Raw genomic sequence first — 18139 nt, forward strand, 5'->3', positions numbered from 1 at the left:
TAGCGGAAATGAATGTAATAAGTCATTTAAAATTTAAATACAATCTAAGAATATTAACTTCCCTATCACGTCCCTTCTGATAACGCTGTACCTATCTTAACGTTATAGGGGGGTCTGCTGTATGTAAATATATCATTTCTATTCACCCCACTTGGCTATTAAAATTGTTATATTTAATGTGCTTACACCTCAACCCATGATTGAAAAAAACGGTACTAAATTTCAGAAACTAGTATTGATGACCATAATATGTTATAGCACATTCTCATTGAAATAGAATTCATCTATTTTCATCGAAATCATTTTTTATCATATCTATTCACCCCATTCAGCCTGGATATTAGTGAAAAAAATGGGATAGATTTTGTGATACGAACAGGGGAAAATGAGTATTGTGTAATATCAATACTACAATATTATATAAATAGTTAGTCTGTGTACAATATATTGCAACACTGAATTACACTGACGTGTTGGCAATATGGAATCTGACAGAGTAAAATAACAAATGATCGGAAAATATTATGCGTTTAAACGCTTAAACTCTATCTGTTATATTGATAATATGTTAATTTCTTTGCTAGAAAATAAAATTTGTAAGTATTTATCTTGTTTTTAGTTGCTTGAATGGCTTCAATTAGTATTTTCGCAATGTTATGAACTACGTCATTCCATATATATATTTTCGAAAAATACTGTATTTTTAGGTTTTGTACAAAAGAATACGTTTTGTTGTGTGTATAAATATGATTTGTTTAGTAAGGTTTGAAATGTATACAATTACGGTTACGTTAAAATGAAAATGTGAACACCAATGACCTTATTCTGCACCTACACCGAATTCTGAGGTTTGAAACGAATTTCTAATTGTTTTTTTCTTTATGAATTCGCTTCTAGTGTCTTCCGGTAATAGATTGATTCGATAACAATGTCCGAAAACGACCCCGCTGGCCCTGGGCCTGGCGAGGATGAAGAAGTCGATAAAAGTCCGAACCCCCATAGTTCTGCGATGTCATCTCAGAGTTCTCACGTCGCTGAAATGGACGATCTTAATGAAAGATTTTCTCAGCAACAGGTCAGTGATTTTCTTTATCCCATTAAGTTTGCGATGAGTCAACACAGTTTGTAACCATGAAATGAAATTAAAAATAATATTAAGTTTTGATAATTTATGCGGTGCTATTTCCGTGAAGGAAATCCGCCTCCGTGATGTAATGGTCAGCACGCTTGGCTACCGTACGATCCCCAGGGTGGGGTTCAATAAATATATTAAGTTATTTTTCACTCTAATATTTATTTAATATTATTACCCTGGACTGGTACCTGAAACAGAGGGCTGATCCTTTACACCTTTCCTTCATGTGTTAACGATCAAGATAGCGCTGCATCTATATGATGCAGTGCCCTATGCACCAATGGGTGCAGATAAGGGTTAGAAGAAGATGATTTCCGTGAATACTACCTCAAGGTCGCTTAATGTAGCGCTTTGTTTCATATGAAGTTACACAGATTTATATTTATTAGATTCGTTTTAGTTTTCGTACAAACTATGTAGGTGTCGAAGGTAGTGTGTGGCTCAACACAGTAAAATGCTACATTAGGTAGTCTGAAGGTCGTGAGAGCTGCCATGTATGTTACATCCAGTACATTGGCTATATTTTCCATACTTCCTGTAGTTAACTTCACACAATATAATCATAGAAATGTATCGTTCAATTATATCAATGAACGCTACATTTAACACCTACCACAACAAAATTGTGTGAATATTACAATCGTAGCATATGTTTGTAGTGCTACAATTGTATGTAGGCTAAATGTTTTACTGTAGTATTTCTCATCTTCTTCTCTTCTTCAGCCATCTCTCCACTGCTGGATGCCTCTTCCACATTTTTCTACGCTTCTCTTTCTTGGGCCACTCTTGTCCAATTTTGCCGGCGACAGGAATTATGTCATCAGCCCATCTTTTTTATGATCAACCTACTCCTCTTTTTTTATGTTTTCAGTTAATTTTATCTCTCAGACTTATGCCAAACATTTGCCATTCCATTGATCGCTATGCACATTTTATAGTATTTCTCCTAGCTGTTATATATTTATTTACATATGTATCAACTTTAAAAACTTAAATGATAAAAAAAAAACTAGTTAGTAAGTTAAGTTTGAACTCCCATGGTGAGAAGTCGACAAATCAGAGAAAAATCATTTTTAATTTACGTTTTACTTAGTAAATACCACTATTAATTACCTCAAAATCTATTTTGATACGTGTTTTGATGCATTCTGCATCATTTTCAAACACCGTATGCGGAATGCATCGAAACACGTGTAACAATAGATGTTAAGAAATGGTGGTATTTACCAAGCAAAACTTAAATTAAACATGGATAAATTTTACTAAGTGACTGCTGAATAAATTAATAAAATAATTTTACCTCGCCCTCCTAGTCTCGACAAACTCTTATAAATTAGCACTGTCTCATTTTTTTATATCTAAAAAAAATATAAATATTCTTATGTTTTTATTATTTACAAAAATACTTCAATTTCATAGTATTTCCGTGAGCCTACGCAGCTCATTATTAGAAATAGGTATCAAATTGTGGTAGAGTGGGTTCAAACTGAGAAACTCTGACTCAAGAGTCCACGATACTAACCACGGGATCACAGCCCGATACAAATACACAAGCTAGTGCTATATTCCCTATCTCAACCTGTTGGCGCATGCATTACAACCGGGCTTGTCGTGTTTTAGGTGATGATCTCACATTTAAAAGAGATGGTGATAGCGGAGGAAGCCGCCCGCACGCAGAAAATCGCATCATCCCGGTTGAAGATGGAAAAGTGCGTTTCCCAGTTAGCCCGAATTCGCGATCGTGCCAAAGGCACTAAACTGAAGAATGCCCCCGTTCCATCAGGTATTCCTTAACTTAAAAAGCCTTTCAAAATACCAAACAATTCAAATGCAAAAACATATGTGCAGGTGAACCTCGTTTTGCGTTGGTTTGACTTACGCCAATTCACAATTACGCCGTAATTAGGTTGGTGCCGGCCGTTGAGTTTTCCTAATCGAGAATTTGAAGAGTTAATGGAGGAATTAGATCGCAATCATAAAATCCCAAAGAAGAAGAAAAAGAGGATTAGAAAGAAAATGCAGGGAAAACCGATGGCCGATCTGTTTCGTATCCTTTTTTCTATAGAAAAGTTAACAGATGAGTTCTGCGAGACAAATATCAATCGAAGAGCAAATGTCATACGTAGTATCACTGCTGCCATTCACCCTTGTGCTATGATTTGGCAAAAAAATAAGTAATAATCAAAGCAAATGAAATTATATACTTTTTTCAAAAAAAGACTGAGAATTTAATTTTGTGCCGATGAACTGGTGAATTAATATTTATTTAAAAATAATCATTAACAATATCAAGAGATTTTTCAATCTGTATACGTATTGAAACATTATTTGATAAATACATTTACAATTTATTTTGGATATATATATATATATCGCTCACTCCTTTCAAGAACGTCATAAATCGAAAATCGTCAATTTTCAGTTGTGCGTGTTTTCGGAATGCCCAGAAAATGTACTATATCCCAGCAAAAGAGGCATATTTTTAACTTAATATTTACCCGCTACAGGGCAGAAAGTGTTGTTTTTGCATTTTGAATAAAATGTATTGTTTAGTTATTTTTTTAAAATACTAAATATTTTTCAAATGAAGAAAAAAACCTTCAGATTTTATCTAAAAAGATCTGTTGCACAGTAAAAAGTTCAAAAAGTGGCTTGATATTTATTTTTAATACATTGTATTATATTTTTAAACTTTAAAAACGTTCTCCTGAAAAATCAAGTACATATTTTGATTTATGACGTTCTTGAAAGGACTGCGCGATATGTATGCATGAGAAAGTGACCAAGTGCATTTTTTACAAAAACGTGATTATTAACTATCTAATATCTTACTAGCTTAATATTGCCCTGGAAAAAATCCCAAAGCGATTTTAAACATGGAAGTATTATATTGACTTGTTAAAAATGACTAACTGCATTGATGTTTATTTTCTTGCCAAGCAGAAGTGACTTAAATGGCTCTCCTGAACATTTTACGTTTTGTTATTTGGTCACTTTCTCCTGTACGACTACGATATATAGGCTATGTATTAAATAAACATGCTAGATTGTCATTAGAATTTTGGTACGGAACCTAACCTTATATCGTCTATTATATGTATTTGTGTTCTTTTTACACCGTGGTTCCCTTCCGAGAGATGCCGGCGTTGCACAAGGTTTACCTCTACATGTTTTGTGGTTTTAATGTCTTGGCTTTATTTTTTTCAGTATCGACTGCACCTGTAGTAGTTCCTGAAGTGCCCCTTGAAGCCATGAATGTTCCTGTCCCCGATGTTAGTTCGGATGTTGTATCATCTACCTCTACCACCCAAGTGAATCCTGCCATATCCACCGCTTCCCCTACTATTCTGAGTGTTCCACACAAGTCTGCCGGTAAGTGTATTGCCCATAACTACTGCTGATGGTACTAAACTACGTGTAAAAATATCATTAATATCGCGCAATTTACAGAAAAAGGCATGTAATAAAATTACAATTTGAACCCACTTGTAATTTTTATCTGTAATTTTAATTCATCCATTTTTATTGAGAGTTGTTACTTGGTAAATAAGTGCAAAGCGTAAACATCAATAAGGGATTGTGCTCGCAGGGCCAATTGTAATATGTCGATTTTATACATATAATGATTCAATGAAAATCAGTCTTTGATAAAATATGGTAGAAGCCGTGCATTGAAAAGGTCAACACAACTTTTTTGCAATTATTTTGTTTTGGAGTTGGGTCACGGTAAAATTTAAACTTACGGCTCCAAAAATGTTTGATAATTCATTTTATTTTTGCTTATCTTACTGAGACTCAAGTAAAGAAAGTCTGTTTAGCTGCGTTTTTCACTAGTTTTAAATTGGCATAGACAAAATCATTACCATAATGTGAATGAGTAAATATTTTTGTTACTGTTGTAAAAACATGGTTACATATTCTACGGGTGATGTGAAATCGAGGTATAAAAATGTTGATTTATTTGAAGGATTAAGTGGGAATATAATCTTTCTGTGTAAGAAGTTAGAAAATGTAACAATTAGATTTTGCTGTATATTTCACTTGAAATTTTGTTGTTTTTTTAAAAAATGAAATGAATTAATTTTTTGTTAATGTCCTTCTTTATATCAGAGGTTGGAACCAAAGTAAAAACTCCCAGTCGAGAGGTTACGAAGATGCTTCATCAACAGATAAAGGAACGCAAAGCGATGATTGCGGAGAGAGCTAAAAATGAAAAAGAATTGGAAGTAGCCTTAGCCAAAATTCAAAAACAGCTCGAAGAGAGTCAAAATCAATCTGCTGAAATTTTGCAGGTACGCGGGTCCGATTATTTAAAATCTCTTTTTGGATGTCCTCTTGGTGAAAAAGTAAACTTGATTTTGTCTTTTATGTATATTTTTTTCAACTCGATCATTATTTTGTGAATTTTCAGACTACCCAGACTAAAGTAAAATTATCAACGCCACTCGAAGAAACTGTCGAACCTAAAATCATTAATGAACTAAGAAATAGAATCACATTCCTGGAGGGAAACATCCTTGATCTGCAAGAAACATGCAAAGAAAAGGACTCTGTTATTGATTCCAAAACTAAAGCGATAACCCTAATGTCCGCTGATCTTAGTAAAAAAGGTAAATACATAGACCTACCATTGATCTATAATTTAAGCTATGTTTGATTTAAGCCTGTTTAATTGAATGTTTTTGATGAAATTTCAGGCAAAAATACTCTCGATTTGTTGGATGATACCAAAGAACAAATGCATAAAATGCAAGAGAACTTTGCGTCCATGGAAAGTAAGATGAAATTGGAAAAACAAGCAATAATGGATGAATTAGAAATTAGTAAAAATAGAGTCATATATTTGGAGGAAGCCAACACCATATTGGAAACTGAAAGATTCAATCTTAGTGTTCATAATAACCAATTAGAAGAACAGCTGGCTATAAAGGAATCCGAAATAAATCAAATGACAATAGACCTCGCGGACAATTTGAAAACTATCGACGAATTAAGTTTGAAAATCAAATCTGCCGAGGGTGACTCTGCGGCGCACGAAGAGAAGGGAAGCGCTGAAATAAACGAAATGAACGCTCTTAGTGAAAAAATAGAAATATTAGAAAAACTCAATTCCGTCCTCAGACAGTCTAACATCGAATTGCAGGAAAAAATGAACCCGGCTGCGATCCAAGATAAAGAACAGAGTCTGTCGCCATCGAAACAAGCTAGAGATGATTCTCCTAAACCGGCCAAGAAAAGAAAAGCTGTCCCCAAACCTAAAGGCTCCCAGAAGTACAAAACTCAACCCAAAACCGATGTTACAGCAAAACCCGGCGATGCCAAGGAACCGAGCAACAAAGAATTGCACGATTCTCTCCATAACCTGGAAATAATAATTCAATCTCTGAATAAGCAAGTTCTAGAAAAAGAAGTTCTCCTCTTTAAAAAAGAAACCGAATGTATCGAACTAAAAGGACTGATAGCTAATACTAGCAATGAAGAAATTATTGATAATTCGTCTATTTCGGCTAGCACTCTATCTGTAGATAAACCTATTGAAAAAGAGTTATCCAAAGATGAAGAAATGATAGAATCCTCATCACTGGCTCTAGAAGAATCTCTAAGCGCACCGGGAAATTCGGAGACGAGCCAAGATTCGGTCGAGCAACAGCTCCAAGTGGCCGGCGATGAAATTACCAAGCTTACTAAAGAACTGGCCGAGGCAAATAAAAACATGCTGAAGGTCAAAGTTTCCCATAAAGCCAAGGTGAAGCAGATGCAAAAGAGTATCGATGATTTTAGTAAAGTTTCCGATAGCAATTCTGAAATGGTTCGTTTGCAAAGTGACGTTGCTGCGTTGACTCAAAAGATCGCCGAGTTGGAAGAAGAGAAGGGAAACCTTCAGCTGCACCTGGTTGACTATGACAGCGGCAGAGGTGATAAACCTTTTATTATTTGCAAAATTAAGCAATTTTTTAAGGATTTTATTTATCTCATTATTGTATTGATTAAAGTTTTCTCTGTCTTTTTTATTTAAGCGCAATAGCTAAGGAGCTGTGCCAGAGAATAATATTTAAAAAATTTCAATGTACAATGTCCCTCAATATCTTTTTGAATAAATTTGTCAACACCTCAGTATTTATACATATGTACTGAGAAAAAAATAATTGTTTATAATAATATTGCTCCTTACAAACTGAACAAACCACTCTGTCTGCTCTATATTGCGTTGCCAATAGATCAATTACTCTGTGGATTACAAACTTAAAACTCGGATTGTGGAAATGTTACATTCTGAGATCTGATTTCTTAAACTATTTTATAAATGTTTGTGAGATGTCATTCGAAATATGTTTTTAGACCATGTGTTTGAGTTATTTTCAATTAAAAATTGTATGAATTTGTTAAGATATAAGGCCATAAACCTGAGAACATGTATACCATGCACGATGGGTCACGTATGAGCCTTATTTATCACCTTTAACATACATGTCGACTATAGAGGAAGGGATATAATAAAAATCTGTTTTTAAACTAAAGTCAGTAACTATTTAGAACAGGTCTTTATTTTTTTTTCATTTAGTAGATTATCTGCAAAAACCAAAAGGCATTGTTATTTATAGTGAAAAACTCTTTTTACGAGGCTTATTCGAAAACAAAAATATTTTGCGGAGGGTATACTGACTACTAAGGTTACGATTCCGATTCTCATCCCTAAATTTCAACATTTTATAAATTGTTTGACCTATTACAGTTTCTGATTCACAATTGCATGCAAAGCTTATGGAAATGGAAAATATTGCCGAGGAAAGACTGAAGGCGATTGCAGATCTAGAAACTCAGAAGTTTGACATGGTGCAAGGTAATTGGACATTTTAATTTGGTCATAATATGACACACTCGAAATATAATATTTGTATTTTCTAATATGAGTGGCAAATCGAAGATTCTGGCGCTTATTACTTACGAATGTTGTACTTTTTTTCAGAGCTCCATAGTCTAAAACGACAAATTTCTGCCCTGGAGGATAAAGTGTCCGACTTGACCTTCTTCGAAAATGAGCATGTCTCGGCCGAGCTCAAATCTGCGCAGTTAGAAGAGGAGCTGGACGTGCTGTCGAATAAAAATAAAGAAATTCTCTCAGAAATTGAGGGTTTGAAGGCGGAGAAAAACAATTTTTTGTCAAATATAGAAGAATTAAACAAAGAAAAAACGGAACTCAACAATAAGCTAGAGTGCTATATCCAAGAAAATATGGACCTGATCGATAGACTGGAAAAACTGAGCGCCGAGAAGGTGAGCTCCGCCGAATCTATCGAAATGGTGGAATCGCTGACCACCCAAGAAAAGATGGAAATCGAACAGTACGAGAAGAGTTTGGATGGCGCTCGTTCGGAAAATAAAGAGTTCCCGAGTCATTCTAACATTCTCGAGAATGCCATCAGAAGAGATAGCTCTGCGATGCTGAGTGCCGAAAGCTCCGAACTGCAAGCTAAGATAGATCTGTTCACCCAAGAGAGACACGAAGTGATGCAGAAATTGGACATATTGAAGAACGAAAATATTTCACTATCATCGAGATTAGAAGAACTTCTCCGAGAAAAAGATAATTTGGAAGAAAACTGCCAAGCTTTGAAATTAAAATGCCAAAATGTTTCCGAAGCCCTGAGATCCGAGGAAGACAAAAATCTGGCCATTAGCAACAATATCGATGAATTGAAACAGGAAAATCGCGCTCTATTGGAGCAAATCAAGAAACTGTTTTCTGACGAAAATATGAAAACTGATGTCAAAACTGCTGAGAGTCCGCCTACCACCGAAAAGAAAACTGCGGAATTATCGAAAGATTCGGATCGTCCGATAGACATTCAGGTTAGAGAGTCATCAGCTCAATTAGAATCATCAGAAAATGTTAAATTAACAGCTAAGGACTCCAAGAAATTGACAAAAGAAATTTTGAGATTAAAAAATATTAATAAACAGCAAGAAATTGAAATTGATCGTCTCTCTTCCGAGTTAGCCGAGTTAAAAGATAAGCAGGTTCCGAGTACGGTTGCTTCGCAAGATGATTTGCTTAAAGCGCTTAAGGATAATGAAATTCTTAATGAACAGTTGACACACATCAAAGAAGAACGAGATTCCTTAGACGGACAGTTGGTTATTTTCCGGGAAAAGTTCACTAAACTGAGCGAAGAAAGGGAAATACTCTCTGAAGACTTAAAAGACAAGGAAGCTACATTCAAATTACTAGATGATGGGCTAAAATCGAAAGAAAATGATGTTTCGTATTTGAGTTCGGAAAACGAACAACTGAGAAAGAAAATTAATACATTTGACGATGTTATCAGTAATAAAAATAAAGAAATAGAAGAATTCACAATTCAAATAAGTCAATTGGATTCTGTCATCAATACGCTCAAATCGAGTGTAGCTCAATTTGAAAATGAAGAAACGCGAGGTACGCAATATCTTAATACGATTAAACAACTCGAGAATAAGGTTCTTCAGTTGCAAGGCGTTATTTCAGAAAATGAAATCAAAATAAGGGAATTGCAATCAGAAGTGGAAAAATTATCCGCTTCTGAAGAATTACTAAACGAGCGGCTGTTAGATCATCAATCTGAAATTGCAGACTTGAAAGTGACCGTAAACAGTAACCAGTCACAATTGAACATGTTGTTGGTTGAAAAGGAAGAGAAATACAAAGATTATCTCAGCCTTAATGCCGAGTGTTCCAGTAAAGATGAAGAAATTCACGAAATAAAACTACAATTACGCAAGGAATCCATAGAATATGACAAATTGAAAAACAGTTTAAAAGAAGAACAAGACAATAGGGATGCGCTCCGAAGTAAAGTTAGTCAGTTGGAACAAACTTGTTCGGCTCACGAAGCCAACGAGCTGAAGCTGCGGGAAGAACATTCCTCATTAGATAAAAAGTGCAAAGAACAGTTTGAAAAATTGAAAAAGTTTGCCGCCAACATCAAAAAGAAAGCCGCGCAGTGCGCCGAACTCGAAACTCAGGCGGCCGACTTGAAGAGTCAACTGGCCGAGCGAGTCAACGAATACGAACAACTTACTCTTGTCAATCAGAAATTGCAACAGGACTTGCATAATGCAAATTCCCAATTTAGTTTGGCTCAGTCCGCAATCGAACAGAGTACCGATTCCTCCATACAACAGCGATCGGAACTACAAAGTCAATTGACAGCTGCGCAGTCTCAGTATACTTCCGCTATGATGGAACTCGATTCTGTAGTACTCCGTAATCAAGAATTAGAGAGAACAAATAACTCGCTAGTTGGACAACTTTCGGAGAGAGATTCCAAATGTGACCAAATTGAGCTTGAAAATAAGAATTTGATCACTAAAAACAGTTTGTATGAAAAGGAATTAGAGAATACCCAGATGGCACTGTCTAAAATTGAGATTTTAGACAATGAAATCCACGAGAAGCAGCGAGAAATAACAGATTTACTCGAGAAACTAGATGATGTACAAACACGGTACGATCATTTCAAATGCGCTCACGACGCTAAGATACAAGAGAGAGATTTATACATTGAGAATCTCGAAGCTGAAATACTGAAGCACACAGATAGAATATCTCGATTAGAAGAGAGCGTGTCCACGATGGAAGAAAGGAGATCGTCTTTAGAGAGGAAGACGGATAGTTTGGTATCTAAACTTCACGAGAAAGATGCCGCTTGTTCCGAATCTTCGATACACGAAGACGAGTTGGAAAAGAGACTTGCGGCTCTCATCGTGCACGATGAGCTTATTCAAAAGCAACTCCGAGATACCCAAAATGAGAACCAAGATTTCCTTCAAAAACTTAATTCTCTCTCCGAATCTAACAAATCTTTAAAGTCCGAATTGGAAAGTGCGCGATCCACGGTGAATCGTTTAACGGCGGACATTACTAATTTACAAGTCATCGAAGAGGAAAGAATTCAAGCTAATGAACGCATCGCATACTTAGAAAATGACCTGAAAAGGCTATCTGCCGAGTATTCCGATGCCTCTAAAACTAAAAGTAAAGAATTAGAATTGATGGAATCGGATTTCCACTCTCAGATAAGTAATTATGAAACTCAAAGAAGGATGTCCAAAGATCAATATGACAGGCTTCAAGATGAGATGCTCGCGCAGTCGCAGACTCTAAAAGATTTACAAACGGAATACGACTTTCTCAAGGCGGAGCATGAGAGTGCGCTCATCAAGTTAGAAGAAGCCGCGCAAACTAAAAATATTCCACCTTCAAATTTGGAGAAAAAACTGGAAGAATTATCTTTAGTTTTGAAAGAAAAAGATCTCGAAATTGTCAGACTCATTTCTAGTCTCGAAGAAGTAAAAACTGCAGCTGCAGTCGTTCAACCTTCGGAAGTACAACTGAAGAATTACTTTGGAGACAGTTTGCAGGATCTCGATCCGACTTTGCGAGATAAGAATAGAGAAATCGAAAAGCTCGATAGTCAGTTCAAAACCTGTTTCTCTCAGTTATCAGAGGCAGTGGAGGCTGAAAGGCTGCTCAGATTGACTTGCGAACAGTTGACAAATACCATCAACGAAAAAGATTTAGCGATCAAACAGCTCCAAAGCGAGATAATACAATTAAATCTATCAATTCAGTCACTATCTCAACATGCTGTACCGCCCGAAGAAATAGAGACGGAAATTACAACCTCACACGTGCAGAAAACGTTCGCTAATGTTGAACGTCCTGTCGAGTCACAGCGATCGTTAGATGCGGAAGCTTTAAAATTCTTACAAGACCAAATTATTCCGGCAGATAAATTGCAATACGAAGGCCCGTCTGATCTAGACAAACGCATGATTCGTAACTTTGAACATGATCCCGCCGAACCGGTAAGGGTGGAACTTAATACACCTTCTAACAATACAATCCCGGTGAATGAAGAAATTTTACAACCCAGAAAAACATTTTTGTGTCATGCTGATGAGCCAGTCAAACCAGATGTGAATGAAGAAGAAGACGGGTGGGGATGGGGAGGACAAGATGTGGTTATTGAAGACCAAATAACGGAGACTACTTCGAGTCAGAACACGGCTGTTTTAGATTCCGGTAAAATCCGCGATCTACAGTCCCAAATCCAATATTTAACCGAAGAAAATGATAAAATGAAAACTGAATTGAATCTGAGCCAGCAAAAAGTAACAAAAGCCCTCATAAAATTAAAAGAATTCAAGTCGAAAAATGATATTTTAAATAAAGAATTGAAAAATGTGAAATCTACATCTGACTTCAATATGTTGGACATGACGATACAAGATGAACTAGCGTCTCAAATAAAAAAATTCGAAGAAAAAATTAAAGAAATGAATGCCGATATGAATAAGGAAAAACTTGAAAAAGATGGCCTTCTGAAAAGAATCGATATTCTCACATCAGCGAATGAAAGGTTGATGGAAATGAAAGAAAGACAAGATATTGAAATGAATATTTGCATGTCTAAAAATAAAGGTTTAAATGAAAGAATTAAGAATCTGGAATGGGATTCCAACTTTTCTGATGAAGGTGATACTGTCGAACGACCGAAAGTCGAGTCCGCTCCCAAACCTGAGTCTCGAGACGCCGTAGATTTTGGAATCTCGCCTAGTCAAATAAATGAATTGAATAAAAAAATTCAGGATCTCGAAGGTGACAATGAAGAACTGCAAGCCTTTATAGAAGAACAGCAACAATCGATAAACAAATCTAAATCGTTGGAGTTAGATTTAGAAAGACTCAGAAATCAAAAATCGAACGAATTAACCGAGATGAAGTCAGAAAATGAAACTTTGAGAGTCAAACTTTCCGAAATCAACGAACTCTATAATGCGGCTAATGAAGAAATCGAAAAATTAAAAGTTCACGAATCGCTTCAACTGTCAGAGTTAAAATCGGCAAACGATGATTTGAATGCAAATCTAAAAGAAATCACAGAATATTGTGACAATTTGAAATCAGGTATTGTATCAAATAATGTTCAGTCTTTGGAAATTAGTAGCTTAAAAGAACAGTTAGATGAATTGAATAAAGCCCACGAAATCCTCAAAGCCGACCTAGAGACCGGCGTAAAAGAAAATTCAGAACTGAAAAAGGAGCTAGAACACTCGCTCAAGTCCAAAAATCAAAATGAGTACTTCTTACTCGAGAATACAGATTTAAAAGAAAAGCTCGAATCTCTCGTGAAAGAGTACTATGAATTCCAAGAGAAATTCAACGAAATGGCCACGCAAAAAGATAAAATGGAGTTGGAGCTCAGTTCTGTTCGTAAAGATAATGAAGAGTTGCAAATGATTCATAAGGATATAATTGCCCAAGAAGCCGCTTGTAAAGCTGAATTAATAAAAATATCTTACGAAAATGAAGAGCTCAGTGAAAAATATGATAATCTTTTGAGGAAACTTAATGATAAAAATATCAGCGACGAAACGAAGCAAGTCATAAGATTTACAGATCAAATTCACAATTTGACCCAAGAATTAGATCAGAAAACTGTCGAAATAATTTCTTTGAAAGAAAAGGTTAACTCTTACGAAGCCGACGCTAAGAATTTGCGAGACAATATAGATAAACTCAATTCGGAAAATGCGACACTCCTTTCAAATTTGGCCGAATTACGAAACAACGTTACAGACGCTATCGATCAAAGGGGAGCAGAAGTGGCGGAGATGTGGAAACAACATTTAGCTATGCGCGAAGCTGAGTTTGCCAATGTTGAACAGTCACTCGGGGAAGCGAATAAAATACTGGAAACTCAGCTCGGACATTCCAACGACTTGTATACGGAGTGCAATATAGTTCTCGAAGAAACTAAACAGCAATTACAGAAAGTTACTCACGAAAAGGACAAGTACCTGAGCTTGTGTAGTGCAAATGATTTACAGCAAGAGAAACGGGAAAGTTGTTTAACAGATAAAGAACATTGGGAAAGTTTATTGAAAGATAAGGAAAGTGAAGTGGTTCTGTTGAATCGGGAGTTGGAACAACTGAGATCTGGAAGTCAAAAACTGATCGAGTACGAACACATAATATCTGTGAAAGATAAAAGTCTAGAAGAGACCGTTCTACATATAAAACAACTGGAGGAAAACTTCAACAGAAAAGTGTACGAATATAACGTTACCATAAATAATAAAGATTCAGACTATGAGGTCATTCGGCAGCAGCTGTTCGAGGCTGAAAATAAGATTTCTGATACGGTCCACGAGCACGATGCGGAACTTGCCAACATGAGGCTGGCATTCCACGAAGAGAGAACATCTTACGAAAAGAGCATCGCCGAATTGAGGGATAAAACGGAGGCTTTGGAAATTCAATTGGAGACAAAGATCAACGAATGCAAGAGCGCGAATATGAAAGTTCAAGAACTACAATCGCAGATTGCGGAAAGCGATGCACAAATGCGAGGGATGAGGAAAGCTCTCGAGACTCAGGAAATTGAAATTGTAACCCAGAGAGAAAATTTGGCTTCTCAAACCGAAGCGTACGAAGAACTAGCTATTTCACATTTGCAAGAAAATTACAAGAATAAGGCCGGGCGTCACGTGACATTTGCGGAAGATACAAAACCCGGGGCGGAAATTCCCGCTGCTAGAAGCTCAGTTCCTTCGGATCCATTCGATAAGACTCCGAGAGCCGACCTAGATCTAGCTCTGTATATGCTACACCAGAGAGATGTCCGCTGCGAGGAGCTGACGGTGGAACTGATGCAATTGTTGGAAGAGAGGGATACTTTACAACTGAAATTGTCTAATGCGATCAGGGCCAATGAGGAATTACGTTGCAAGAGAAGTTCCAGCCAGTCGAGAACATCGGAAAGTGAAACCGGCACCGCAGAGGATAAGGAAGGACAGAGGTCGGAAGTTACGGATTTAGAAGCTTCGAGCAAACCTCAGTTGCCGAGCGAAAGACATTCGGAAGAAAGGTCCGGGGAATCTCCGGAAGACGCCAAGTCCTTAGAAACAAAGTAAGTGAAAAACATCCTTTGATCTTCTGTAAGTATTGAAATTCAAATAATCCTGGTGATTCAAATGTTTATTAGCGAGGTTTTTGCATTAAGTAATGAATTGTACTTATTATTAATTATTATTTTTACGCCTCAGTAACCGTCCTTTGTCTTGTCGCGATTCTTGAAAAGATTTTTAAAATTTACATTGATGTGTTTTGTAGATTGTCTCAGCTACACAAGGTGGGACATATGAGAGACATCAGATTGAAGGATGACAGGGAACATCGAAACAGACAAATGGAATTGCTCCAGAGAGATGTCCAGAATCTCCCGCCGGAGGCAGCGGCCAGATTAAGGGAAGCCCATTTTACATTGAGTAAGTTCGAAACATTTTCTTTACAAATAATAATTATAATAATGCTAACCCCATGGTAGACAGCTCCCGGGCAGACCACCAAAGAGATGGATTGACAGCTAGGAATCAACGTCGCAGGAAGCTAATCCCTTTTAAAAACAGGCACAAGGCCTACACCAAGCAGAAAAAGAAGAAGAATCTTTAGAATAAATAAATAATTAAAAATTACGTAATTCTGATGTTTTTATTTGTACTTTTTTTAGCTCGAGATACCCAGAGTGCGTCCACCGTGCTGCTAAACTGGCTGTGGGGCAAAACAACTCCGAAAGTGGTGCATATGTAAAAGCTGCTTATTCCAATGTGTCTGTAGCATTCCTACTCAAAGTATTGAAGTACCCACTTTTGTTCATTTTACTTTATGCTAATATTGACTTACCGCTTTGGGGATAAATACTCGTTTCATTTTGTTTTTTGGAAATTAAACATATATTTTAGTTTCCTAACGAATCTACATTTACATAGTTTAGGCAACTTTTCAAGTTGTTTATATTTTTCAGAATCTTCGCAAATTCGGTTCCTAGTCTGATCATTCTCATCCTAAACTAATCAAACTTAACCCTTTGCCCGGATGTGGTACGGACACCACGGCGGAGAAATAGCTCAAACGGATTTTCCCGTATTATTTTATGAGGCAGACTGTCCGAGTATAATTAGGGTCGGGGTTGATGAAAAAATTGCTTGACAACAATGGTTAAGATAGATGTCAATAGAAGAATAATAAAAATTTTGAGCTTTAAATCTGTAGGATTAGAATATCGAAAATCAATATAAATCTGGGGTGTTGCGCTGGCACAACTGTGTGCCGAACTGTAGATGGATATTATCGACAGTGACACAGTCCGTGTGCCAATCGCGGAAGTGTTAAAAATGCCATATAAATTACCTAACATTTGTGATAGTAGGCATTAGAAATAAAAATTAAATAAAAATATATTTTAATTTTGAGTCTTAGTATTTATCCCCAAGTCTCGTATGCTCTATATAACTTCATAAAACTGGCGCATTTAGATTTTTATTTTTTTATCTGTACATATATACAAATGTTTTTGATTTCATTTAACATATTGTAATGGATTGGGAAAAAGTATGTTTGGCTAAAAATTGTGTATACCTGTTGACAACAATTGAAATGGTGCTGTTAAAGATGAATTTCGTACTGAAGACGTTATTATACCTGTATGTTAGTGATATTAATGAGTCAGACTTTGATATGCCTTTCTTACTTTAAAAGGAGCTTCTGGCTTCTCGTAAAATAAGGCTTACGGTGTTCAGTTTAGTTGTGAATTCTGAAATTATTTTGAATTGTGTCTTTATGATTGGAATGAATATCCCCCTTGGAGGACCATTCTTAACTTAATTTTTATTTAAAATAATATTTGGCACAATATTATTTTCATCTCGGGAGTATTATTTTCAAGCCGGTATATACAGACATTTAATAATTAAATGTCCGGTATATATATAAAAATGTATATTTTTTGACAAAATGTGTGAATGAAATTTTAAAGTTAGTAATACATACATTATTTAAATTAAACAACAATACATGAAAGTATAACAGGTGTTAGTGTCAAGTAAAAAAAAATAGGAATTCAAATAAAAAAATTAGAAAATTTCAAAAATGGTTGTTTTTTTCAATTTAAAATATTATATTTACCATTTATAGAAACAGTATTCTGAGAATATTAAATAGTGAAAGAAATATCCATATTCTTATACATAATACGAATAGAGTATGGTATTCAAAAGAATAATAAAATATTTCTTGTATTTACTGCACTATTTGTATAAAATAGATTTCTTGAAAAAATTCCAGGAAAAATTACTCCATACATACTTGATGGATACAGATCTGTCAAAAGCCTGTTTATTTCATATGGCAACTGTTATTACTTAACTTTTTTAATAAAAATTTAACACTTTCAACCATTAAATGGAAGTGCTATTAGTGAGGGGAGCGCCATAGCGTCACCTTTTAAGGTCACCTTTTTTAAAAGGAATGTGCATGCCACTTTTGCCAACACATTCTCTTCTGAATTCTACTCAGATGCTCTTTCGGTGACGATTTCACACCAACCACACTAATCACGCAGTAAATCTTGTGCGTCTAAAGCCTCAATCGTCGTTAAAATGGAAGAAAAGCATTTGTTGTCTCTAAAAAACAATTTGTCGCTAGATATTATTATTTAAGCAATGTGAAAAAGTTTTTTTTAGGCTCCTTTACAGGTGTATTAACACATTTCGGACGGGTATTTTTTTACGCATGCGGACCGCTAGCGACAGGATTCGATAATATAGACATATAGTTGAGATCTTAACAAAGAGATTGGTACATAATATGTATTTATATAAAAACATGAAATAATTCCTTCTTTTATGACTGAGGCCGATGCAGAAGGTATAAATACCCTTCCCGTCCTTAAGCATCAATCGACCAAACGGGTAGAAATACCTATCCCATCCTTAGTGTGTTAATAGTTTCTGTAATAAAGTGAAATGAGTTTGATAAAAAAAATAGTATTATGGATAAAGATGTTTAAGTTACCATTTTATATAAATCTTAAAATCATTTTAGTTAGTTTATTTGTATTTTTAAATAATATAGTGGAACCCGCTTATATGATCTCAGATAATGTTATCAGTTGCTCAGTG

The 18139-nt window shown here is 35.7% G+C and overlaps 1 protein-coding gene across 1 annotated transcript; it reads left to right on the plus strand.

Moving 5' to 3' along the window:
* The first annotated feature begins 467 nt into the window (after positions 1-467).
* LOC148309938 (uncharacterized) lies at positions 468-17092 on the plus strand. The gene is made up of 11 exons (XM_088259307.1): positions 468-596; positions 898-1075; positions 2756-2918; positions 4343-4507; positions 5246-5427; positions 5547-5745; positions 5833-7050; positions 7869-7976; positions 8103-15090; positions 15294-15448; positions 15691-17092. Exons 2-11 carry the CDS (start codon positions 929-931, stop codon positions 15768-15770), a joined length of 9405 nt encoding a protein of 3134 aa, XP_088115433.1. The 5' UTR covers positions 468-596; positions 898-928; the 3' UTR covers positions 15771-17092.
* Positions 17093-18139: the final 1047 nt, after the last annotated feature.

This window comes from Brachycentrus maculatus, unplaced genomic scaffold (assembly GCF_059751285.1).
Source record: "Brachycentrus maculatus isolate JH-2025_06_01 unplaced genomic scaffold, ASM5975128v1 h1tg000115l, whole genome shotgun sequence".
Taxonomy (NCBI): domain Eukaryota; kingdom Metazoa; phylum Arthropoda; class Insecta; order Trichoptera; family Brachycentridae; genus Brachycentrus; species Brachycentrus maculatus.

Bases quoted from the DNA above. Each gene is read 5' to 3' on its own strand.
- LOC148309938 (XM_088259307.1), top strand. From the start codon at position 929: ATGTCCGAAAACGACCCCGCTGGCCCTGGGCCTGGCGAGGATGAAGAA. The intron at 4,508-5,245 runs GTAAGTGTATTG...TCTTTATATCAG, and splicing joins TGTTCCACACAAGTCTGCCG to AGGTTGGAACCAAAGTAAAA. The intron at 15,091-15,293 runs GTAAGTGAAAAA...TGTGTTTTGTAG, and splicing joins GCCAAGTCCTTAGAAACAAA to ATTGTCTCAGCTACACAAGG.